The 27786-nt window shown below is 39.1% G+C and overlaps 1 protein-coding gene and 1 pseudogene across 2 annotated transcripts; both read right to left on the reverse strand.

The window, feature by feature from the left end:
* Positions 1–313: 313 nt before the first annotated feature.
* Positions 314–26657, reverse strand: LOC104674748 (aldo-keto reductase family 1 member C4). Of its 2 annotated transcripts, XM_030941420.1 has the most exons (9): positions 26502–26657; positions 23232–23399; positions 15134–15250; positions 13801–13878; positions 13250–13372; positions 6560–6669; positions 6129–6294; positions 2431–2513; positions 314–531 (listed from the first exon to the last, which is right to left on the reverse strand). In XM_030941420.1, exons 1-9 carry the CDS (start codon positions 26583–26585, stop codon positions 489–491), a joined length of 972 nt encoding a protein of 323 aa, XP_030797280.1. In that variant the 5' UTR covers positions 26586–26657; the 3' UTR covers positions 314–488. The 2 variants fall into 2 exon arrangements, with proteins under 2 accessions (XP_030797280.1, XP_030797281.1); XM_030941421.1 differs by lacking the exon at positions 13250–13372 and having other exon boundaries at positions 316–531; positions 26502–26618.
* LOC115900406 lies at positions 11728–12788 on the reverse strand (annotated as a pseudogene).
* Positions 26658–27786: the final 1129 nt, after the last annotated feature.

Consider the following 27786-nt stretch of genomic DNA (forward strand, 5'->3'; position numbering starts at 1 on the left):
TTGCGATGCTGGAGGGAGGCCATAGATTGTTGGTCATCCTGTCAATATGGCTCGTGTTCAGGTTCTATGCTGTGTGGTTTCTTCTTTCTGAAAGAGCTAAAGACAGACTAACTGATAAATACTGGTCACTTGCTCCTCCTCTAGGGGCTGCAAACTCTACCCACTCTCACCTCAAAAATGTCTATAAAATATCCACTCTGCCCCAAACTTATAGGCAAATCAATTTTTGGCCCTAATGAAGTAGAAGGAAAAGAAACACACAAGTGTGTAGAAAGGAGTAGGGAAAGAACCTTTAAGGAAAACATTCAATTACTTCAAGATAAAATTTATTTTCTTTGCTTTCTGGACTATGGATGTATCTAGCTAACTAGAGTTGCCAAGCAGGAGGGATTTAACCAGAGGCCGTGTGTCCACCAGCATAGAGACATCCTCTGCATCACCATCCACACGCAGGGCCTTCTGCTAGATGTCGTGCAACACACTCTATGCTAATATTCATCTGAAAATGGATAATCAGGGTGGTCCACAAGACTGAAAAGAGAAATGATAGTACATAATATGGATGAAATGATTATTAAAAAACTGGTAGCAAAGTGATTTCTATGACGCTGCCATTAGTGTGAATGTTGTTTATTTTCAATTTGTGGAATCTGTCTTTCATGAACATGACTTTATAATGTGTTTTTTTTTTCCCCAAAAATAAGAGCATTTTCAACTTATATTCCCTTTCCTGGAATTTATCACACAAACTACACAGGGTCAGTTGTTCAAATATAGTCTTCCATATCTGTCAACAGAGCAAAGAGATTCTGACCTTTTCTATTTCAAATTCTCAATGAAAGCAGCAACTCATCCTGCATTGTTTTGAATAGAAATAAGCCAGCTATATGTTCATCACTAAGTTTTGAGGGTTAAATGTTCTTGGTAGCAATCACATATCCTTTAAAGTATTCATTACTGACTAGCTGCTTACCATATGGAAAATAGTTTCTTTGATTCAGACATGTAAACTGTCATATGTGATATGGGGCTCCATATCCAAAACTCTACAATATGCTAAGGGCAATCTTTAGGTGGAAATAACACAAAATAGAATGAATAAATGATTAATATTGAATAATTGGTGAGAATTACTGATGTTTGCCACTCTTCATTTCCTTTTCATGATTTCCTATTTTACTATTTTCCTCTAAACTAATAAAAATGTAAACAATGATATTTAAAAACGTTGAGTTTTTACGACGTGCTGCTGTGTTTATCCTTTTTAATACATTATCTCCTGTCTATTACCTGTTAACATCTCCACTGCAAGCAGTGACATAACTTGTTTTTTCCCCATCACATGAGTGCCTTTCTGTGAATCCTAGAACCTTGCAGCATGTAGAAAGAGTAAGATCTTTTGTCAGCTATATATTATCCCCAAAGATGGGACTTTCCAACTCTTCCCTTGATTTTTTTTTTTTTTAAATGATGGAATCTTGCTCTGTTGCCCAGGCTGGAGTGCAGTGGCACAATTTCGGCTCACTGCAACCTCTGCCTCCCAGGTTCAAGGGATTCTCCTGCCTCAGCCTCCTGAGTAGCTGGATTTACAGGTGTATGCCACCACGTATGGCTAACTTTTGTATTTTTAGTAGAGACAGGGTTTCTCCATTTTGGCCAGGCTGGTCTGAAACTTCTGACCTCAAGTGATCCACCTGCCTTTGCCTCCCAGAGTGTTGGGATTACAGGCATGAGCCACTGAGCCTGGCTCTTCCCTTGACTTTTAATCTCTCTTCTCTAAAACTTCTTTATAGTCTGCATTTAGATTTCCATATTGCAAAAAACATCAAAGCCAAGAGTTCTAACGCCCACTAAGGGCAAACTTTCTGGAGGCAAAATGCAGTGTTTGGGTCATGAGCAAAGGTCTAAAGAGAAGGAAGAAAGAAATTTGAAATGGGTAAAGATACTGAATTGACAAGATCTAGTGAGCAATTACACATGGAAGAGATGAATTTCTGGCATGGACACCAGTGTTGTTGGAAATGTTTTTCTGATAAGGAACTGAGCAGATTTGGAAGAAAAAGCTGTAAGTACGGATTTGGAAAAACATGTAATCAAGCCATGTGGGCAATATCCAATTTGTCCACTAGGGCATAGCAGAAATGCTAGGCCAACATGAAAGGTGCAGATTCAGCAATAATATTGGCTGCTCTGGAAATTTTCAGGGAGTCAGGAGAGCAGAGGCACAGGTTGACCCATGCTGACCCTGGGCCCGCTCACCCTGTCAGAGAACAGAGCTCTGGAGTGAATCCAGAAGGAGAGTTCCAGAGTTCCTGTCTCACCTCTGACTCACATTGGCCTGTCTCCCTGGTATTGAGTTCACTTTTAACACCCATCTGACATTCCTCCTCTAAAAATAAACTTGGCAACCCATTTTCCAAAGTTACTTACAAATCCATGACAACATATCGAAAATTTCTATTTAGGCCATCTAGAACTTTCATATCCTCTGAAGTCAACTGGAATTCAAAAACCTATCAAAGAAGTAGAAAATTTTTATTGGTAGATTGCATAATTGTCAACTTGGAATAGCCAAGTTTATCAGAGCAGGGTGTAGAGGCAATATGTAAAATATTTGATAAGTTTCCAAAAGTTATGAAAGATCATCTCTAAACTCTCAAGTGATTAAAGAATATCAGGTAAAATATAAATCCATTCCTAGATATTATATATTGAAACTGCACAAAACTGCAGACAAAGAAGATCTCAACAGAAACTGGAGATGGAATGAAGTTGACCTGGTGTGTGCATGATTGGTTCATGTACTTAGAAGATTTAGAATAATCTAGAGGGAAAATTTTGAAACTTTTTTAGAAATTTTAGACAGTTTGGTGGTGATACAATTTGGATATTTGTCCCCTCCTAATCTCATATTAAAAACGTGATTCAACTATGATGGAAGTGGGTCCTGGTGGGAGGTGTTTGTGCCATGGGGGCATCCTTCATGAATGGCTGGGTGCCCTCCCCATGGTAATGAGTGTTCACTGCATTAGGTCACATGAAAACTGGTTTAAAAAGGAGCCTGACATTTTCTTTATTTCTTCTTCATCTCTTGCTATTTGATATGCTTCCTACTCTGTCACCTTCTACCATGAGTAAATGCTTCCTGAGGCCTCAACAAAACCAAAATGGTGCCATGATTTTTGTACACTCTGCAAAATGGTAAGCCAAATAAACCACCTTCTGGCATATTTTATCTGGCCTCAGGTATTTCTTTATAGCAGTGCACAATGGACTAATATGGAAAATTGTTACCAGGAGTGGGACATTGCTAAAAATGTCTGAAAATGTGGTAGTGCCTTTAGAACTGGGTAATTAGCACAGTTTGGAAGTATCAGGAGGGTTCAGAAGAAAATGGGAAGATAAGGGATAGTTTGGAACTTGTTAGGCATTTGGTTAAATGATTCTGACCAAAATGCTGATAAAAATATGGGCAATGAAGTCTAGGCTAATGAGGTCTAAGACCAAAATCAGAAACTTACTAAAAACTGGAACAAAGATCACCCTTTTTATCCCTTAGGAAAGAACTTGGCTGAATTGTGTCCATTCCAGGACTTTGTGGAATTCTGAACTTAGTGATGATTTAAGGGTATCTGGTGGAAGAAATCTCTAAGCAGGAAGACATTCAAGAGATAGTGTGACTGCTTCTAACAGCCTATGATCAGGTATGGGAGCAAAGGAATGACCTAATGTTGGAATTTAAAGCTTCCTGAAGCCTCTCCAGAATCTGGTGCTATGCTTTTTGTACAGCCTGTAAATTGTGAGCCAAATATAGCTCTTTTCTGTATAAATTGCCCAGCATCAAGTATTTTTTTTTATAGCAGCACAAAATGGACTAATATAGATGGATATTGTTGGATTTCTATATTTCTATATTTGTCTCCATGACAAAAACACCTCCCACCAGACCCCACTTCCATCATTGGGGATAACTTTTTTTTTTAAGTTCTAGGGTTCATGTGCACAACATGCTGTTTTGTTACATATGTATACATGTGCCATGTTGGTGTGCTGCACCCATTAACTCGTTAATTACATTAGGTATATCTCCTAATGCTATCCCTCCCTCTTCCCCTCTCCCCACAATAGGCCCCGGTGTGTGATGTTCCCCTTCCTGTGTCCAAGTGATCTCATGGTTCAATTCACAGCTATGAGTGAGAACATGTGGTGTTTGTTTTTCTGTTCTTGTGATAGTTTGCTGAGAATGATGGTTTCCAGCTGCATTCATGTCCCTACAAAGGACACGAACTAACGTTTTTTGCATTTTAAAATGAAATTAGAAGGAGACAAATATCCAAACTGTATCATCATCAAACTATCTAAATCATAAGTTTCAAAGTTGTTCTCTAGATTCTTAATCTTATAAGTACATGAACCAGTCATGTACACACAAGGTTGACTTGATTTCATCTCTAGTATCTGTTGAGATCCTCTTTGTAGAGTTGTACAGTTGTACAGTTTCACATCAGATATAGAAATACTGAAATCCAAATATATTCATCTGATTTCCATCTTCAATGAACAGGTATAATGTGAAAATTGTTCTCAACAAGATTCCAGACAGTAATTGTCCAAATCCTAACAACATCATGCTCAAAGAAAACAAGTAGTTGCTTGAAGAGGATCTCAGTATTCAAATTGGAAAGAATTTAAATATCAAAAGATGTCACTAATTGCTAGCATAATACTAAATTACTAAATTTTATTGGAATACTCTAATACAGAGAATAAGAGGAAAAGAGAATAAAAGTCATCAATTTAACAATTGATGAATCTAGGTAAGAAGCATTCATTGTATTCTTAGAATATTTGCATAGATTAGAAAATTCTCAAGTTATCCAAAGACTATTAAAATTATAAGTTTTCTATGAATAAATCTAGGAAAACATACACAAATGCCTTAAGAATGCTATGTAACATAATTTAGACAGTACAGGAAAGTTAACTCTGAAAGAAGGGAAATGTCAGAAGTACTTATGGACACTTGATGACAGGATGAAAAATCAACATAGGTGAGCAAATACGGACTTTTCAATAATTCTTAGTGGGACATTTCAGTATCAAGTGAAAATTATGTGTACATTTGCACCCTGATTTCACATATTAAAAATCAAATGATCCCAATTATAAAAGTACATTAATACTTTTATAAGATATTAATAGAATATAGTATATTACTTTCTATGACTATATATAGTATATTACTTTCTATTACTATATAATATTTTACTACATAATATAGTAATGTATTATCATGTTTCCAATATAGGAAAAGTCACGATATTAGCAACTACAAGACAATGTCATAAAGAATTTGACAATGTTAAGAATAGAAACTTTTGTTAAAACCACCATAAAGAGAATAAAAACACGGGTACATTTTGGGAGAGGCTATTTCAACAATACATCTGAAGCTCTAAAGAATATCCAGAATACGAATTTTGGATTAATTCTGCAGAGCTGCCTCATTGCCCTGCACACACATGAGACAGCCCAGCCAGGAACAGAAGGACTAGACTGAGTTCAGGTGGAGCTTAGGTTAAATTACAAACCATGAAATTGTCAGTTAAATAAATGGTTTTGTATTAAACCTCTATGTTTGAGAGGTTTTCTTTTTTATAATTTTACTTAGTATGTTTTTCTACACATAGAAAAAGACATGCAACCTAATAAAAATACCCAAAGACTTCAACAGGCACTCAAAAAATAATTCTAAGAGAATAAATACATGAAATTTATACAGAATAAACAAGGACATGAAGAAAAAATCTGCAATGATTTGAAGACTAGAGAACACCTAACCCAACTCATTTCAGAAAATGAAGAAAAGGTGATGGCCCTAGCAGAGGGATACAGAGTAAGTTGCCAACTTTATGCCAAAATTCCTGGTTTTGGTCCCATCCTGATTCTCTCCACCCATGCTGCCCCTCCTATAGTAGAATAGAAAACCCTTATGATGCACACAAAGCATTTGTGCATAGGAAATGCCCAGGAGATGGACTTAGTCCAAGGGCGTCCTGAGAAGCTTACAAGAAGCACACACGTGAAGGACACCATGCAGGAGCCCGGACGCCCACTCAAATCCTCACCTGGACATTTTCTCTGATCCGCTGCTCATTGTAGCTCTTGGCCAGGACCACAACCCCACGCTGCAGCTGGTAGCGCAGGGCAATCAGGGCTGGGGATCGTTTGTGTTTCTTTGCTAAGGCGCAAAGAACTGGGTCCTCCAAAAGAGCTGGGGAGTTCTGGTCCACCCTGGAAGGAAAGTCAGAAATGCTGAAGTCTTGAGGCTGGATTCAGTTTGGTAGGAGGCTCCCTAAACAGACTAAGGTGTTCATTCTGCACCAGAGCCTCTCAAGTGAGGCCCTTGAACAATAGCATCACCTGGGATCTCAGCAGAAATGCAAATTCTCCCCATACCCTGATTCACTGAGAGTGAACTCCAGGAGACTGAGTAGGCTATAATTAAAATTTTTCATCAAAATGGCATTTTAGGTAAACTTCCTGTTGCTTTTATTACCATAGTTTATGCCGTTGGGTTCCCAGAGCACTGTGGGCAACCAGGACAATGTCTTTGGACTTGCAGAAATCCAGCAGTTTGCTCTGGTTGAGGTAAGGATGACATTCCACCTGTAGATGATCAAGATAGAAAAGCATCAGATAATTCAAAACATATGTTAATATAAAGAGTAAAATAAGCTGAACAAAGTATAACATTAAATTTGAACTGAGACTATTACTGTCAAGTAATGATCTTTTTAATAAAAATACATTTTCTATTGCTGTCCTAAAAGTATACATAGAAATGTGATTACTGAGCATAAGCAACTCTATGAACCAGAGTTAGTTTCTAACAACCTTTGACCACTAGAATTGCACATGGCCAATTCCAGACTTGGGATAGGTTAAGATTCTGAACTTTGAACATCAAATGGTGCCAGAATGTAAGAATTTCTTTGACTTATGAGGTCAAGTTTAAAAAAGTAGTTTTATAGGAATCTCAGTAATATTTGTGTACATTTGAGCATCAAAAACCAATAATGAATAAAATCACAAATTATAGGAAAACAATCCATGTCTTCATAGTGTTGAGTGGTTAAAAGAGTGATCAAAAGTATTTGCCTTCACCAATGATATGTTTTGGCTCTTTCCCCACCCAAATCTCATTTTGTAGCTCTCATAATTCCCACATGTTGTGGAAGGGGCCCGGGGGTGATAATTGAATCATAGGAGTTGGTCTTTCCTGCGTTGTTCTTATGATAGTAAATAAGTCTCTCAAGATCTGATGATTTTAAAAATGGGTTTCCCTGCACAAGCTGTCACTTTGCCTGCTACCATCCATGTAAGATATGATTTGCTCCTCTTTGCCTTCTGCCATGATTGTGAGGCGTCCCCAGCCATGTGAAGCTGTAAGTCCATTAAACCCCTCTTTCCTCCCCACTCTTGAGTATGTCTTTATCAGCAGCATGCAAAGGGACCAATATGGTAACTTCGTACCAGTAGAGTGGGGCGTTGCTGAAAGATACCTGAAAATGTGGAAGTGACTTTGGAACTGGGTAACATGCAGAGTTTGTAACAGTTTGGAGTGCTCAGGAGAAGACAGAAAAATGTAAGAAGATTTGGAACTTTCCAGAGACTTGTTGAATATTTTTGACAAAAATGCTGATAGTGATATGAACAATAATGTCCAGGCTGAGGTGGTCTCAGATGGAGATGAGAAACTTGTTGGGAACTGGAGCAAAGGTGACTCTTGTTATGTTGTAGCAGAGACTGGTGGCATTTTGTCCCTGCCCTAGAGACTTGTGGAACTTTGGATTTGAGAGAGATGATTTAGGATGTCTGGTCAAAGAAATTTCTAAGCAAAGCATTCAAGAAATGACTTGGGTGCTGTTAAAAGCATCCAGTTTTAAAAGGGAAACAACATAAAAATTCAGAAAATTTGCAGTCTGGTGATGTAGTAAAAATTAAAAACCCATTTTCTGAGAAGAAATTCAAGCCAGCTGCAGAAATTTGCATAAGTAGCAAGGAGCCAAATGTGAATCACCAAGACAATGGGGAAAATGTGTCCAAGGCATGTCAGACACCTTTGTGGCAGCCCTTATCATCGCAGGCCCAGAGGTGGAGGCCTAGGAGGAAAAAATGGTTTCATGCGCTGGGCCCAGGGTCACCATTCTGTGTGCAGTCTAGGGACATGGTGCCCTGCATCCCAATCACTCCTGCTGTGACTAAAAGGGGCCAAGGTACAGCTCAGGCTGTGGCTGCACAGGGTGCAAGTCCCAAGCCTTTGGCAGCTTCTATGTGGTGTTGAGCCTACGGGTGCACAGTAGTTAAGAATTAAGGCATGGGGCCAGGTGTGGTGGCTCACACCTTTAATCCCAGCACTCTGGGAGGCTGAGGCAGGCAGATCACAAGGTCAGGAGTTTGAGACCAGCCTGACCAAGATGGTGAAACCCCATCTCTACTAAAGATGCAAAAATTAGCCAGGCGTGGTGGTATGTGCCTGTAATCCCAGCTACTCAGGAGGCTGAGGCAGAAGAATCACTTGAACCTGGGAGGTGGAGGTTGCAGTGAGCTGAGATCGTGCCATTGCACTCCAGCCTGGGCCTGGGCGACAGCAGCACTCTGTCTCAAAAAAAAAAAAAAAAAAAATTAAAAAAATATCAAAAAGAAAAACTGAGGTTTGGGAACCTCCACCTAGGTTTTTACCACTAGGCCTGTGCTCTCATGGTGAACTTCTGCTAGGGCAGTGCTCTGGGGTCAGAGCCCCCACACAGAGTCCCTGCTGGGGCACCACCTGATGGAGCTGTGAGAAAGGGCCACCATCCTCCAGACCCTAGAATGGTAGATCCACTGACAGCTTGCACTGTGCACCTGGAAAAGCTGCAGACACTCAATGCCAGCCCATGAAAGCAGCCAGAAGGGAGGCTGTACCCTGCAAAGCTGCAGGAGTGGAGCTGCCCAAGAACATAGGAACCACCTCTTACATCAGCATGGATGTAAATGGAGTTCCATTGACTCCTGGATGTGAAACATGGAGTCAAAGGAGATCATTTTGAAGCTTTAAAATTTGACTGCCCTGCTGGATTTCAGACTTGCATGGGTCCTGTAGCCCTTTTATTTTCGCCAATTTCTCCCACATGGAACAGCTGTATTTACCCAATGCCTGTACCCCCATTGTATCTTGGAAGTAACTAACTTGCTTTTGAGTTTACAGGCTCATAGGTGGAAGGGACTTGCCTTGTCTCAGATGAGACTTTGGACTGCGGACTTTCGATCTAATGCTGTGAAATGAGTTAAGACTTTGGAAAACTGTTGGGAATGCATGATTGGTTTTGAGTTGTGAGGACATGAGATTTGGGAGGGGCTAGGGGTGGCATGATACGGTTTAGTTATGTGTCCCCACCCAAATCTCATCTTGTAGCTCCCATAATTCCCATGTGTTGTGGGAGAGACCTGGTGGGAGATAATTAAATCATGGGGGCAGGCCTTTCCCGTGATGTTCTTGAGATAGTGAATAAGTCTCATGGGATCTGATGGTTTTATAAGGAGGAGATTTCCTGCACAAGTTCTTTCTTTGCCTGCCGCCATCTGTGTAAGATGTGACTTGTTCCTCCTTGTCTTCTGCCATGATTGTGAGACCTCCCCAGCCATATGGAACTTTAAGTCCATTAAACCTCTTTTTCTTCCCAGTCTTGGATATGTCTTTATCAGTAGCATGACAATGGACTAATACAGTGATCATGACAGTAATTTTTTTCCAGGACATGAATAACTAAAGGGAAAGAGTTAAGCTTTTAGCATATCCAAGAGGAGTAATTGTTTCTTTTCTTGACTTAGTGAAAAAACTTTTTCATAATAAAATGTAAAGTGAGAATAGTAAACTTGTAGTTAAAATTGAAAGTAATTACTTTAAAGCCCCCAGGAAAGAACAAATACAATAATAATGCAATACAAAAATTTAAAACATCATTGATGTATACTCAATCATTATGTGAAAATTTGCTGTGGAATATAACTTTCCCTTTTGATTATTTTCCCCCAGCAGATTACTAGTAATTGCAAAGGGGAGAACACGTGCCTCTGGAAATTAGATCTGGTTACCACTTGTTTAACCAAGTGATCAAAATTAGCATCACTAATTGTGGGACAATCTGCCATTTCATGCTGCCTCCTGTGGTATAATTTCAGGGATACAGCAAGGTAGAGGCAGTTTCTCACCAAAAATGTTTAACTTCTATGATATAAAGCATCCAAGTATAACTGCCAATCCACAGAAACTGACCTTTCAAAAACTTGGAACAAGTTAACTGATCAAAGTACAACAAACTGAAAGTCACAACTGGATTTTTTTTTTGTTTTCATGATATATCTTTTCTTTACTCTTTAACATTTCTCATTATTTTATAATTCTCTCTGTAGAGGTCATACACATCTTTTATTTGGCATAATTTCAGGTACTTAATCTTATTATATGGTATCTTTAAATTTTTTCATCTTCTATTTATGGTTAAAATAGAGGTATAAGAGACATTTCAATCAAATAATGGGAAATCCGAATACTGACTGGATAATCAATGATATGAGGGCATTATTATTTCCTTACATATAATAATTACACTGTTACTGGGAGAATATCTTCATTCCTATGCCATGCTTTGAAAGGGCTGTAGAGGTGAATTGTGATCATTAGAATATATTTTGAAGAGATTCAACAAATACTACATGTACTGATGCAGATCTACTCATATATACCTATATATTTGCCAGGTTGGCAAAGTGTCAACAATTTTGGATGTAGATGGTAACATGTAGATGTCCTATATTATCCCTTCAAATTTCTCTCCAATTGGAAAATTGTCATAATAAAAAAATTGAGTAAAACTAATATTAAAACCACATTAATTTCTTAACTTTTTAATTGGAAATCAAGATTTTGTATTATATTACCAAATACATAAATTTTATTTTATTTTATTTTATTTTATTTTTTTTTTTTTTGAGGCGGAGTCTCGCTCTGTCGCCCGGACTGGAGTGCAGTGGCCAGATCTCAGCTCACTGCAAGCTCCGCCTCCCGAGTTTACGCCATTCTCCTGCCTCAGCCTCCCGAGTAGCTGGGACTACAGGCGCCCGCCACTTCGCCCGGCTAGTTTTTGTATTTTTAGTAGAGACGGGGTTTCACCGTGTTAGCCAGGATGGTCTCGATCTCCTGACCTGGTGATCCGCCCGTCTCGGCCTCCCAAAGTGCTGGGATTACAGGCTTGAGCCACCGCGCCCGGCCATAAATTTTAAATACTACATGTTTCAACTGCAGACCTGTACTCATTGACTCTAAGTAGTAAAAGAGTAAGTTAGAGAACAGAACCATATGCAGAATAGATGCTTCTCAACAGTTGATTTGATGACAGAAAGCAAAGAGGTGCATCAAAATAAGATGTGGGCAGTCACAAGGTCGACTCAATGTTCTGCTAAATTTTCCTCAGTGTTGATTTCATCCACCACAACTAGTTATCTCCATAAATAGTTAACTCTCTTTTTTTTTCACTCTTTAAAGTTTTATTTCAACAACTTTGGGTCCAATTTCCACAGTTGTGTTCTGGTTAATTTAGTATACTTGCTTGACTTCCCAAAATGATAGTACTGAAATATTTGTGGGCTAGGGAGAAGAGACCACGTGAAGCATCACTGCATTTACTCAGCTTCCACAAAGCCACAGAGTTGGGCATCTGATTGTTCAATGAAATGAAGCTTTGATAGCACGCAGGAGGGCATACAGGAAAACCAGGCTGTAGACAGTCTTGCATTTGTCAAAATCAGACCAGAGGAAATCTATTCCATATATATAGAAAAGGTATCGTATTCATCTTTTTATATTACTGCAATATTTTTCTTTTCATTATCACATCATGGAGTTTCTCAAATCCTTTATTTAATGTCCTATGATTGCACAGGTAGGCTGCAAATGCCAAGGAGTTGATGAGCTCAGTTCAACCATTGCTAACAATTTCTCAATTGCTGAGAGAGACAAGTTCTTCAAGTCTAGTTTCTTAGCACCTGTAGTAAGTACATGGACATCTTTATTTTCTTATACCCTATTTTATAAAGTTCAGTTTTGACTTCTTCCATTCTTTCAACATCAACAGAGTCCACAACAAACACAATGCCATCTGTGCATCTTGCGTATGGCTTCTACAGTGTTCCTCATTTCTCCTGACCACCTACATCTCGGGAGTGAAAAGTGACTGTTTTAGAATTTTCCAAGGTTACCTTAATTTTTCAGTGTTAAATCCTTTGGTGGGTATAGTATTTACAAATTTATTGAATAGCAGCCTGTATAAAACAGTTCTTCCAGCACAGTCCGAACACGAAATAACAATGTGGAATGACTGAAATGAAGGGCAGGATGGACAGGATGGTAGTTTAGTCAGTTAGTCCATTTCCCTGTTTTCAGCTGCAAATAAGTGTTCCAAAATGAAATGCTTTCTTTTTTGTGCTTTAGAATTTTTCTTCCTAGGTGATCCAGCTGGTAAGACTCCCGTTTTGGGTCTGGGTCTAAATGGGGCAACATTAGCAGGCTTTTCTACACGAGGCAAGGGTGGGGGTTAGCACACCACGTCCTGTCAGCTTATCTCTCAAGCAGCTCTCATAAACGGGTAACTTCCTCTCCCTAACCTGGATGACTTTCACTGTTTCCAGTTAGTTCTTAGTACCTGCTCAAGAACTATGAAAACAGAGATTCCAATAAAAAGCATTCAGACATCTAAACTTTATTTAAACCCGTAGTACCTATCTTCTCTTATTCTCACTCTCTCCTGATTTATTGCTCATCCCATGCTTTTATGGCCTTTATAATTATACACATTATACTCCAAATCATCTTTACCAATCCACTCTCTGGTGGTCTTTTCAAACCTGAGAGATAAGTGCACCTTCTCCCTGAGTTCTGATTAACTACTTCAGTCCTCCTTGATGAAATTTACCTCCTCCAAAAATAGTATACAGAATTCAGCATGAAGGGCTCTGTACCTTTTTCACTAAGACTTCTCCAAGGAGAGGTACGATTAAGGGTCTTCCATGTTCTTCTAGACAGAGGCTTTGCTTTCTAAATCTTCTATTTCACAAATGTAAGTGGAACAAAACAAATGGAAGCCAGGCAGTAGGACAGGAAGATGGGTATTGAGAAGAGAAAGGAGAGGAGCCTGAGGGCCCTCACCTGGTTGCAGACGGGCTTGTACTTGAGTCCTGGCTTGTTGAGGATCATCTCCAGCTGCCTGCGGTTGAAGTTTGACACCCCGATGGACTTGGCCAATCCTGCATCCTTACACTTCTCCATGGCCTGGGAAGGGGTTGTGAGGAATTATTTGTGCAGTTGGCTGCAGATTATGATAAATGCAAGACAACTGTTAAAGCAACAACTGTTAAGATATGACAATGAAAATAGCAGTGATTCTCAAGAGAATTACAACAGATAACAGAAAAGGATAGTGACAGCAAGAAGAATTTGGGTATCCTCTTTAGGAAGCTGGAGAGAAAAATGCACATAGAGGGGGAGGAATACCTGTCTTCCTTGTCCCCAATTTATCGCCTTCATTTCCCACTATTCTATTTCAGTCATGTGTTCTTCCCTACCACTGAGGAAAACTTCCTTTGTCAAGCTCCTTAATTTCTAGTTCCAGTGGTGCATATTCCATTGGTTGCACATGAAAGCTGGGAAACAGATTTACCTCGTCTTCCTTTTCTGTACTCTGTCCTCCTAGCACTTACCTCCCATATGGCACAGAGATCCACTGTGTCGAATATTACTTTTCCATTTTCATCTGTTGGTAGTAGCGTCTCACCTGGCTGAAGTAGAAGCAGTCATTTTAATGTCACAATTTAATTTCTCCACCCATAGGCTTGTTCCCATGTACATTTTAGGATAATACACCAGGTGCTGCAATGTTCTAGAAAGTGGTGTGGGCAAAGTGTCTCACGTACGGAGTTCTAAGGCATGTCTTTAGGAGACAGGCTTCCTTTAATCTCCTACTTCCATTATATATATAAACATTTTACAGGTTTTAATGGGGTTTCACAGTTGACTTTTGTTACTTTGATCTGCTCCTATAATTTTCTCTGGGGAAATGCCACTGTTTGACTCAAAAAGTCCTTGATATCCAGCAATAAGGGATTGTATTCTTGATCCAGGTGATACAATAAGAGTTCCTTATCCCCCTGAAGATTTGATAGTACATGAGCAGGATCATAAACCAAACATGGTCTCAAATGGAAGTTCTTTTCAATATGTATTTGAAAGTTGTAAGACCCCTGGAGGCTCTCTTATGTTAATCACCATGAGCCTTGAGCTGCCTCAAAGCTATCATTGCCAACAATGAAAAAGGCTGGGACAAAAATCCAGAAAACCTCTTGGAGTTCATAGATAATTATGGAGAAAAGGTCACATTTTTAGAGTCTAGGTCAAATCTTTATTCATGGCAGTGACTACCCATTTGCATCATGCAATAAACTCTTTTTTAAATAAACTAGCCTGAGTTTTTCCCTATAAATTTAAAAGTTATGCACAACTGAAATTCATGACTAAGCAAAGCTACCAACTTCATTGTGAAACAAGCTTTAGTGAAAAAGGCAAGGATTCTCAGGTCCCATTATGGTTTCCTTTTTAAGACTCACCCAGAGTGAGTTCCACCAAATCTACTTCAGCTTAAAATGGGGAGAGATCATGGAAACTCACTGTGTACCATATGTGCAGTGATTTTTTTTTTGGCACCACAGCTGCATGAATCTCTGCATCTGTGAACATCCTAAGAGATGGACTCAGGAACCCCAATTAAGACAGGGTCTGGAAGGTGGCTATCGTTATTTTCTTGAGTTTTTGAAGCAGAGGCTTTTAAGGTTGATGTACTGTCTTCTGTTGTCATCATACGTTAGAGAAGGAAGGTTTCACTGTTTATTCAATAAAGCAGGTTAGACATTATACTTGGGACTCTTCTCCCATGTAATAATACCTACATCCTCCTTAGAAGCTTAATTCAACCATCATCATAAAGGATGGTCATGCTGACAACAGAAGAGAAAGAAGTTTGATCTCAAGATTCCTTACCTTGAGAGCCATTGGGAAATGAATAATATAGAGGTCCACATAGTCCAATTGAAGTTTTTTTAGTGAGCTTTCCAGGGCTGGTTGGACCAACTGTGGTCGAAAGAAAGTGCACCAAAGCTGCAGGGTAAAATAAAGGATTGATGTTGAATAAAAACATGAGCCAATTTTATTACTTTGCTTCACCTAATATTTAGACACTTTTCAGCATTCCAAACGGATGACCCCTGGCAAAAAATATACTCTTTGTTTATTTTGATATGACCTACCCATATGAAAGCTATTATATATTGCATATATAGTTAGTACAACTACTGAACAATGGAATTAAAATTTTCCGTAGGTAAAAATTGATATCAAGTAATAATTCTGATTATCTGAACTGTGAGAGAAATTATAAAGCATTTGAATAGTCTAATTTTCTCATCCATTGAACCCAATGGGTAAGAATAAGTATTCCTGTTTAGAAACGGAAGAGCAAAAACTTGTTACATGCTGACAAGTGTTGAGCATCATTCAAGATACTTTTGTTATCTGTTGTTTCATGCTTATAGGGCTCTCTTATGTTGCATCTCCCTGCCTCCCACGCTTTTCAATGAAAAGGACAATTGAGATTCAGAATAATAAGATACTGAAGAAAGTCATCCCAGACATAAGAAAAACTAAAATATGATTATAGGTCTCTGTGAATCTGTAGTCTAGGTTAAACCATCCTGATTTGAGTTTTTGTTCCCAAGTTTGTGGATCAGAGGCAGTGTTAGCATGCCTCTCCCACTTGGAAAGACAGAATAGCGTGTAGAGATTCACAATGCAAACTTTTTTCCAGGAAGCAAGGAAGTAACTGAATAGGAAAACTGAAAGAATCCACAGACCCTTTGAAAGAAGTGGCAGGCTGCAGCCTACACTGTGAGACAGATGAAAAACTAAGTGCCCAGAGTGTGAGAAGGGGAGAAACTGCCTCCAGAATACCCTTCCCCACCAGGGACTCTGAAAATTCAGGCCATGGGTGTAAGGCCTTAACCCTACCCAGGCTCAGAGCTGATTTAGGGAGAGGTGAGAAATAAAGTAGAAGCAGCAGTGACAAGTGCCACAAGGGTATTGCCAATCTGCAGCATGGACTGAAGGAAGCCATTTCTTATTTTATCTCACAGGGGACATCAGGGAAGTCAGTCAATCTGAACTTAGGGAGTTCAGGCACATGCCACAGATCGAAAGAGGCTCCCAGCTGAATTTCATGATATTAATACTATCTCGAGTAGGGATGAGCTCCTTTGGCCAGAACTCTGGAGGAAAGCAGGAAGTGTGCTGCAGATAAATGCAGAAGCCTGGCACCTGGCCTTGCAGGTGGATGGGCAGGACATAGCTTGAAAGCCAAAGTTGCTGTCTCCACAGGAAAAGCTTACGGCCCATGGCAAGTCTGAGTTCTGAGCACAGGCTGCTTAGAACTTAGTTCAGTGCTCTTAGAGCACTGTGGAACTGGGATCTGCCTTCTAACTGCATGCGATCTTGGTGAAGCTTACTGTCACTAGCTACTCCCTACTCCATGTGTGAACGCTTTTGTGCAGCAAAGGCAGTTATGCTTCCCTTTGGAACATTACCCCAGTAGTCTGAGCACCATCCCCTGATGCTCACAGCAGCTGTAGCTAGTCTCCAGAAAGTCAGAGTGCATACTTGCCTAACCCTGACCAAACTTGGTTGTGCCCCTCCACCCACCCTGGTAGCGTAACACACAATAAATTTTTAGAAAATTTATTGCCCTGCCCATCACCTGAGAAACCAGAATACCTCCCCAGGGCAACATAAGGGAAGTTCAAATCTCACTGCTACCACCACAGCTGGTGCTCTTTTGCAAGTGCCATCTCTTGGTTGGAGGACAACCAACACAGTTCATCACAGAATATCTAGGTAGACTAACACTGCACCCAGGTAGGAGAAAACTTGTGTATGATCTCAGCTACCACCATTGCCTGCAACTACCTGGCCAGACAGAAGTCCTGAGTGTGGCCATGGGACAAGTTTGCTACTATTATAACCAACATTTGAGAAAGCCAGCACATCAGGGCTATCTATAATCAAGGCATCTCAGGGTCTATGTCACTTCCCTGCCTTTCCCATGACAGCTGGAGCTGGTACCCACTGCTGGGAGACTTGAAGACAGGCCACATCACCGAATCCCTTGCAAATATTTCCCAGCACTAGTCTAGAGTGAGGCAACCTCACTACTGGGTGGCTAGACCCAGAAGAGCAATAACAATCACTGTAGTCTGGCTCTCAGGAACTCCTACTCTCAGGGTAAGGGGGATAGCATCACATCAAGGGAACATTCCGTGGAACAAAATAATCCAGAGAGCAGGCCTCGAGTCTCACATCTTTCCATAGGTGGAAAGTTTCAGCAGACACACGATTGCAGTGCTGGGTTCAGTAGGGAAAGTCTAAACCTCTACTCACAACAGTCAAGCAGCCTTGGTGCTCATGAAAGGTCTTAGAGAAGGGGTGGTCTTTCCCCTCTTGTCCATCACTGCAGACAAAGCTAGGGCTTCTCCCAGAGAAGCTCAGCATTGGTATACCTATAGCCAGCCTTCCTGGAACATTTCAGCATGACTGCATCCCCACAGGAGGAGTACTTCCCAGGTGCAGGCTTCCATGAGCAGCAGTCATGATTTCTCCCTACTTGGAACATTTGCGTTCCTACAGACGAAAAGTGGTGCCTGTCTGATCTCAATATCCAGAACACTGGGACAAAAGAGGCTGGGAGGTGGATAGCTTTCCTGTCAGCCTGGCAGGTGAGCTGTTCAATTCCCACCTATGAGTGAGAACATGCGGTGTTTGGTTTTCTGTTCTTGCAGTAGTTTGCTGAGAATGATGGTTTCCAGCTGCATCCATATCCCTACAAAGGACACGAACTCATCCTTTTTTATGGCTGCATAGTATTCCATGGTGTATATATGCCACATTTTCTTAATCCAGTCTGTCACTGATGGACATTTGGGTTGATTCCAAGTCTTTGCTATTGTGAATAGTGCTGAGATAAACATACGTGTGCATGTGTCTTTATAGCAGCATGACTTATAATCCTTTGGGTATATCCCCAGTAATGGGATGGCTGGGTCAAATGGTATTTCTAGTTGTAGATCCTTGAGGAATCGCCACTGTTTTCCACAATGGTTGAACTAATTTACAGTCCCACCAACAGTGTAAAAGTGTTCCTATTTCTCCACATCCTCTCCAGCACCTGTTGTTTCCTGATTTTTTAATGATTGCCATTCTAACTGGTGTGAGATGGTATCTCATTGTGGTTTTGATTTGCATTTCTCTGATGGCGAGTGATGATGAGCATTTTTTCATGTGTCTGTTGGCTGCATAAATGTCTTCTTCTGAGAATTGTCTGTTCATATCTTTTGCCCACTTTTTGATGGGGTTGTTTTTTTCTTGTAAATTTGATTGAGTTATTTGGAATAATTAAGGAAAACTTTCCTGGCCTGGCTAGAGATTTAGATATCTAAAGAAATCCTGGGAAATTCATTGCAAAAATACCACCACCAAGGCACAAGTTCATGAAGCTACCTAAAGTCAATATGAAGGAAATAATTCTAAACGCCGTGAGACAAAAGCATCAAGTAACTTACAAAGAAAAATCTATCAGACTAACAGGAGGCTTCTCAGCAGAAACCTTATAAGCTAGAAGGGATTGAGGTCCTATCTTTAGCCCTCTTAAAATAATTATCAGCTAGGAATTTTGTATCCAGCAAAAGTACATCTCGTAAATGAAGGAGAAAGTCATTTTCAGACAAATGCTTAAGGAATTTGCCACTATCAAACCAGCACTACAAGAAATTCTATAAGGAGTTACAAATCTGGAAACAAGAGCTCATTATGCACCCAGTAGAATCTCCTGAAAGCACAAAACTTACAAAGCCTATTAAACAATAACACAACAAAAAACCAAAGTATATAATAACTAATATGATAAATAGAACAGTGCTTCCTATCTCAATATTAACATTGAACATAAGTGGCCTAAGTGCTCCACTTAGAAGATACAGAATGGCAGAATAGATAATAAACCACAAACCAAATATCTTCTGTCTTCAAGAGACTCACCTCACACATCAGGATTTGTATGAACTCAAGGCAAAAGTGTGAAAAAAAAGATTCCATGCAAATGGAAACCAAAAGTGAGCATGAGTTGCTATTCTTATATCAGACAAAATAGATTTGAAGGCAAAAATAGTAAAAAAAAAAAAAAAAAAAAAAAAAAAAAAAAAAAAAAAAAAAAAAACAAGGTCATTACATAATGACAAATGAATGAATCCAACAAGAAGATATTATAATCTTGAATTTATATGCACCTAACACTGGAGCTCCCTGATTTATAAAACAATGACTACCAGACCTAATAAATAAGATAGCAGCACAATAATAGTGGGGGACTCAATACTCTACTGTACAGCATTAGTCAAATAATTGAGACAGAAAATCAAACAATGGATTTAATTGTACTCTTAAAAAATGGACTTAACAGATGTTTACAGAAAATTCTACCCACCAATTGCAGAATATACATTCTTCTCATCAGCACATAGAACATTCTCCAAGATAGATTATATGATAGGCCACAAAACAAGTCTCAATAAATTTAAGAAAATCCAAATTATATCAAGTATCTTCTCAGAACTAAGTGGAATAAAACTAGAAATCAACTCTGAAAGGAATCCTCAAAACTACAAAAATACATGGAAATTAATCTGTTCTTGAATGTGGATTAACAAAATCAAAATGACAAGTAATTTTTTGAAATAAATTATAATATTTACAGTTATCAAAACCTCTGGGATACAGCAAAAGCAGTGCTAAGAGGAAAGTTCATAACATTAAATGCCTACATCAAGAAGTCTGAAACAGCACAAATTCACAATCTAATGTCACACCTCTATGAACTAGAGAAACAGGAAGAAACTAAACCCCAGACTAGCAGAAGAATAGAAATAACGAAGATCAGAGCAGGACTAAATGAATTGAAATAAAAAAGTTACAAAAGATCAATGAAGGTAAAAGCTGGCTCTTTGAAAAGATGAACAAAATTGAGACCATTAGTGAGATTAACCAACAAAGGAAGAGAGATCGAAATAAGCGCTCAATTAGAAATGAAACTGGACACATTACAAATGATACCACAGAAATACAAAACAATCATTTGAGACAACTAAGGATACCTTTATGTGCACAGACTAAGAAAATCTAGAGTAAATGGATAAATTCCTGGAAACATACAACCCTCCTAGATTAAATCAGGGAGAAATAGTAAACCCAGAAAAGACCAACAAGAAGCAGCAAGATTGAATCAACAACAACAAAATTGCCACCAAAAAGTCCAGGTTCGGGTGGATTCACAGCTGAATTCTGCCTGACATTCAAAGAAGAATTGGTGCCAATCCTAATGAAACTATTCAAAAATATAGAGAAAGAGGGAATCCTGCCTAAATTATATGAAGCCAGCATCGCCCTAATACTAATACCAGGAAAGGACATAACAAAAACAAAAAGCAGAAAAAGAAAACTCTAGACCAATCTCCCTGATGAACACAGATGCGAAAATCCTCAAGAAGACACTAGCTAACCAAGTCCATCAGCGCATCAAAAATATATCATGATCAATGGGTTTCATCCCATGGGTGCAGGGATGCTGTAATATACACAAGCCAATAAATATGAGGTATCACACAAAGAGAATTAAAAACCAAAACCATATGATCATCTCAATAGATGCAAAAAAAAAATTAATAAAATCCAGAATCCATTTATGATTAAAAACCCTCAACAAACTAGGCATAAAAAGCATGTATTAACAAATCCATAGCCAACATCATACTGAATGGAGAAAAATTGAAAGCATTCCCGAGAACTGGAACAAGATGAAGGATACCCAATTTTTACCACTTCTGTTAAACGTAGTACTGGAAGTCCTAGCCAGAGTAATCAGGCAAGGCAAAAAAAGAAAGGGCATCCAAATTGGAAAAGTAAGCCAAAGTATTGCTGTTTGCTAATAATATGATCATATACCTACAAAACCCCAAAGCCTCATCCAATAAGGCTCCTCTATCTGACAAATTCAATAAAGTCTCAGGTTACAAAATCAGTTTACAGAAATTAGTAGCACTGCTATTCAACAACAACCATGCTGAGAGTCGAATTAAGAATTCCATTTACAACAGCTGCAAATAAAATCCCTAGGAATATGCTTAACCAAAGAGTTGAAAGATCTCTACAAAAAAATACACAACACTGCTAAAAGAAATGATACATAAACAAATGGAAACACATCCCATGCTTATGGATAGAATCAATAGTATGAAAATGACCATATTCCAAATTCATATGAAACCACAAAAGGGCCTCAATAGCCAAGGCAATACTAAGCAAAAAGAAGAAATCTGGAGGCATTATATTACCAGACTTCAAATTATACTACATAGCTATAGTTACACAAACAGCATGGTACTGGTATAAAAAATAGGAACTTAGATCAATGAAACAGAGAACCCAGAAATTAGGCCAAATACTAATCTTTGTTCGACAAAGCAAACAATATAAATTAAGGAAAATAACCCTATTCAATAAATGGTGCTGGGACAACTGTCAAGACACATGTAGAAGAATAAAACTGGAAGCCATCTCTCACCGTATGCAAAAAGCAACTCAAGACGGATCAAAGACTTAAGTCTAAGACCTGAAACCATAAAAATTCTAGAAGATAACATTGGAAAAACTCTTCTTTACATTGGCCTGTACGTTGGCATCAGCAAAGAATTTATCTCTAAGACCCCAAAATGCAAATGTACAAAAAGCAAAAATAAGACCTAATTAAACTGAAAAGATTCTGCACAGCAAAAGAAATAATTATGTGAGTAAACAGACAACCTACAGAATGGGAGAAAATGTTTGCAAACTATGCATCCAGCAAAGGACTATTATTCAGAATCTACAAGGAACTTAAGTCGCCAAGATAAAAACAACTCTGTTGAAAAGTGGGCAAATAACATGAATAGACATTTCTCAAAAGAAGTATACAAATAGCCAATGAACATATGAAAAAGTGCTCAACATTACTAATAATCAGGGAAGTACAAATTAAAATCACAATATCACACCACCTTCTGCAAGAATGGTTATAATTAAAAAGTTGAAAAAACAGAAGTTGGCATGAATATAGTAAAAAAAGAACACTTTTACACTGCTGGTAGGAATGTAAATGAGTATAATCATTATGGAAAACAGTATGGAGATTCCTTAAAGAACTTAAAGTAGATCTATCATTTGATTCAGCAGTCCCAATACTGGTATCTAACAAAAAGAAAAGTCATTATATGAAAAAGACACATACCCACACATGTTTATAGCAGTACAATTCACAATTGCAGAAATATGAAACCAACCCAAGTGCCCATCAACCAATGTGTGAATAATGAAAATGTAGTATATATATACATCATTGAATAGTGTGTATATAAAAAGGAATGAAATAATATATTTTGCAGGAACTTGGATGGAGCTTGAGACCATTATTCTAAGTAAGCTGATTCAGGAATGGAAAACCAAACACTGTACATTCTCACTTTTAAGTGGGAACTAAGCTATGAGGATGTATAGACATACAGATTATATAATGAACTTTCAAGAGTCATTGTGGGTTAGGTTGGGAGTAAGGTAAGGGATAAAAGCCTACATATTGAGTACAATGTCCAGTGATCGCCTGACAGCTTCACTTAAATCTCAGAATCACTACTATAGAATTGATTCATGTAACCAAAATCCGCTTGTACCCCCAAACCTATTGAAATTAAAATATAAATTCATAAAAAAATTACTGAGCTGAGGCTCAAAACCTAAAGTAACTTTCAAGTAATAAATTTGAACACAATAATGATGAGAAAGGCATCATCATTCTCTGCCTTTTATTTCAGTTTTAATACATGAATATGTGTGAATAAATTTGAACTAATAAGCACAATTCACCCACAACTACTGAACCAGTTACAGAATTGTCATCTTCACACTATCACATTAAATACATGTGCATGCATGCCCATCATAGGCACAGTACCTTTGAAGTGTAGAATATGTCTTCTCTCTTCACACTGCCCTCTGCAATCTTGCTTCGGATGGCCAGTCCTATTTGTTCCTCATTGTTGTATAAATAAGCAGAATCAATATGGCGGAAGCCGGCTTCTATTGCTAATTTGGTGACCTCCACAACTCTGTTCCTCGGAACCTGAAGGAGCAACGGAAAGTAGTATTTGGTGATTAATGTGCTTGAGAGGTAGTGACACAGGAAAAGTTCCTTTGTCCTCACAGGGTGTGCGATGGGAGAGTGGTCAGTGTTCTGCTGCTCAGACCTCTAGGGGAGCATACAGATGGGGGCAGGTTGTGGGGCTCCGAGCCCGCAGCAGTGTCTAGGTGTGGATGTTTACAGCTTCTGAAGCCCCAGTGGGCGTGTGTTACAGGGTGCTCTTTCAGTTTTGTTCTTTTAGTTTTGCCATCTACAGCCTTGTGTTAACCAGCTCAATTAGACCCTCTACCTTGTTGCAAGGACAGAGGGCTTTCTGTATCCTGGATTCTTGCTTTGGTGCACCAGAAGGATCGGATCACACCTGGGCTTGGAGAATGAGTGCAGGGTTTTATTGAGTGGAGAGTAGAGGTAGCTTGAGGGAAGTCAGAAGGGGATGGAGTAGGAACGTTTTTCCCCTATCAGCAGCCTGCATTGTCTTTTGACTGCCCTAGGTCAAATTCAGCGTCATTCTGCTTCTGCCAGTAGGTGGCCCGCTGGCGTGCTGGTGCCTTTTGGTGTGTTTCTCTAGATGTCCAGCTGCGTGTGTTCCTTTGCCGATGTGCTCCTCTCAAAGTCCATCCGGTTCTGTCTCTGCCTTTCTAAGATTTGGGGTTTTTACAGGCACAGGATGTGGGCATGGCAGGCCAGGGTGGTCTTGGGAAATGCAACATTTGGGCAGGAAAACAAAAATGCCTGTCCTCACCTAGGTCCCTGGAGGTGGAGCCCTAGCCAGGGACCACATCCTCCTCCACCCAGCACTTCCCTTCCCCGCTTCTGTATAATTTAAAGAGACCACGCTCTTCCCTTCCCAGCACTTCCGTATCAGTAGTTCAGGCACCAGCAATGACCTTCACAAAAATCACATTATCCTCGTGTCTTGGGTTAGTTCTACATGTGGAGTGATAAACCCATCCTAATTTGCTTTAGTCTTTCCTAGTTAGTAATAAAGATTGGGTATCCCTGGACCTCTTCAGTCCCAGGCAATTACTGGTTAATCACTAGCGTGAAGTTTCCCAACAAAAACTTCAGATTTAGTCATTTGTTGGAAAAATTAACAAGACTCAACTTATAGTTATTATTTGAGACAGTCTCTGTCACCCAGGCTGGTATAAAGTGGCACAACCTTGGCTCACTACAAAATCTGCCCCCACCCCCACCTTCTTCACCTCGGGCTCAAGTGATCCTCCCACCTCAGCCTCCCAAATAGCTAGGACCAGACAGGCACCATGATGCCCGGTTAAGTTTTTATATGTTTGGTAGAGAGGGGATTTCACTCTGTTACCCAGGCTCAAAGTCCCGAGCTCAAGGGATCCACCTGGCTTGGCCTACCGAAGTGCTGGGATTACAGGCATGAGTCACTGCATACCCACTTCTAATTATTTTTTAATATAGTGAAATTAACACATGGAAAAAGGCACACGGAAGGAATTATGGTAAGAATACAGTGTAAGTTCCTATGATTAGTCTCTCAGTGATGTTGCAGGAAACACACTGACTTCTCCAGCAATGTTGACTACAAGGGATGCTATTTGGAGACTCAATTCCCAAGATTTTAACTGGGTGCTGGTTACATTGACCCAGTCTGTATGGCACCCACCAAACTTCCAGTCTTGTAAAGAAAGCAGGTATACAGAAAGCCTACACTTTGTACAACCAGTTAATTATAGACAGCACCCTTATCAGTTAGGAAAGGGTAAGAAATTCAACTTCTCAGATACTAGCCAGGCTCCAACTTTGAAAACAGGTGCATCTACGGGTGGCAGTCTATTGTGCTAACTCCTTTCTACACAGCCATTAGCCATTCTGTGTGCATGACAGAACTAAATACTAGGAGTAAAGACATACACTCCAAGTATGTAGATTTATACCTAAGAAGTTAACTGCAACCTGTGAGAGATTAGTAAAGTACGCTTTATCCCTAACAAATAAGATCAACTCTTTTAGGAATGATATAATTTCAGTGAAATTTAAAATTATTGACTTATCTACCAAATTTGGATAAAGATTTTAAAGGTATATTTTTTAAATGACAAAATCATAAATGAAACAATTTTCTATTTTAATGTAAGTATTTTGGAAGCTTTGTTTTTCTAGTGAAATTAAAAGGAACTAGATGCCAGGTCTCACTGCCTTCCCCTATACCAGCCCTGATCTTCTCTTTGCTGTGCAAGCACTCAAGGTTTACCAAGGCTAGAGCTTCTGTGTTGTGTTTTTCCTTACTTCCCCTTCATGCCAATTTGCATTACAAAGTGAACCACTCCTGTTGATGGTCTTCAGGGTGTTTCTCTGTCAATTCTTACAACATATAGTTGATCAAATTTAGACACAAATTTTATGTGACTAGTCCTTATTAACACACTTAGTAGTCTTGGAATACAAGTTTTCTTCCAATGTAGAAATAGCTCAGTCTAGAAAAAAAAGTCTCCATTTTGCCCACTTCTGTGTCAGAGGACCACCCCTATCATTTTGATACAAATTTCTTAAAGTTATTTTTCCTGTCAGGTAATTTTCCTAGAGTTGAGAGTTATACAGGGTATCAAGTCCAGGACCAGTATTACTGTGTCATGCTCAAGGCCACGCGGCAGCTCAGCAATACTATCCCAACGGTTTTCATACACCCCATCTTTAGGCGCTGTTGCCACAAAGGTTTCTTTTGATCATGTCTAGTGGAAGAATAAAAGATTTCTTCAACCACAGAAATAAACAGAGAAACCATTCTCACTGCAGTCATCTCCTACAAAGGGAACTACCAGGCAGTGTTCTTCACTGCTGAGTTTTATTTATTCTGCCAAGCTGGGCAATACACAGAAACAGCAGATAAAAACAGTGTACAAAATAAGCAGTAAATTACTGTATGATAGACCTCAGTGCAAAACAAACATTGACTACCTTTTCTCTTTGAACATAGAATAGCTCTAGCCTAGTAAGACAGACCAGATGAGTCACACAGAGTAACAGGAACACAAAGCTGAACAACCCAGGTCATCGTCCACTTATTCTAGCTTTGCTCTTTTAAATGCTCAACGCTGAAAATGTGATTATTACCTCTGGAGGTGCATAGGAGCCAAATCCCAATACGGGCATGAAGTGACCATCATTTAGCTCCACACGCTGATATTTGGGATCCATTGCATGTCACTTCTTTCACTAAGCAGATCCTGTTTCCTTTGTCAACATCTGGTATTTATATCCAGGGGTTATATAAACAATGGGCAGGTAATGCTGCACTGCTCCCTGGGGCTAATCAATGAAATGCAGGAGGAAGCAAGTGACAGTGTATTACACAAGATGTGAAGAAAATTGAATCCGGTTCACTTGTTTCTTATCAAAGAGAATTTTTAAGTACATGATTATATAGTGAAAATATTTTTTCTAAAGTGAAATTTTCTATTCAGAATCCATCTATCTATATATAATAAACTCATCCAACAGATTTATAGAATGATTGGTGATCATGTTAGACTATAAAATAACTCCAGCTACAAATCTCATTTTTGTTAATGCCATGATGATATCTCATCTTTATCTTCTGTCATTTGAAATAATCAACCATCTTACATCTTTCACACAGACAGTATTCAAAAGAATGACTAGTGAGCATTTTTTTAAAATGATGACCCTCAATAAAGAAACAAAACCAAAGAAAATTTCTCTTTTTACATTTTTTTCATCAGCAAATTAATTTTGTTTCTTCTTTCTTTTAATTGTAGTAGGAATTTTCATTCCTGACGGAGGTGCAGTGCTCATGATGTGGCAATCCTGCAAAGGTTCAAAGGGAAAAGAAAAATTCTGACACGATGTTTATTGGAGTATTAATTATTAACAGTGTTTGGACTTTGGACATCATTTGCTATATGCAAAGAGTGCTTAAATAGTGTTCGTATTTTCCATCCAGTTTTATAAGAAACCAGCAAAAGTAACTTCCCAAAAACCTGATAACTATTTTATATAATTTGTGATCTTATTAAATATTATAAAGAAAAAAGTAATTAAAATAAATTGGTGAATAATCCTCAGATGGCATAATTTTACTTGTTTCTCCCGTTGGAGGGCAGATTAGAAAATGATGATTAGGCTGGGGGCAGTGGCTCATGTCTGTAATCCCAGCACTTTGAGAAGGCCAAGGCGGCAGGATTACTTGAGGTCAGGAGGTCGAGACCAGCCAAGGCCAGCATGGTGAAATCTTGTCTCCATGAAAAATACAAAAATTAGTCGGGTGTGGTGGTAGATGCCTGTAATCCCAGTTACTCAGAGGCTGAGGCGAGAGAATTGCTTAAACTCAGGAGGCAGAGATTGCAGTGAGCCAAGACTGGGCCACTGCACTCCAGCT

This window comes from Rhinopithecus roxellana, chromosome 11 (genome assembly GCF_007565055.1).
Source record: "Rhinopithecus roxellana isolate Shanxi Qingling chromosome 11, ASM756505v1, whole genome shotgun sequence".
Classification (NCBI taxonomy): domain Eukaryota; kingdom Metazoa; phylum Chordata; class Mammalia; order Primates; family Cercopithecidae; genus Rhinopithecus; species Rhinopithecus roxellana.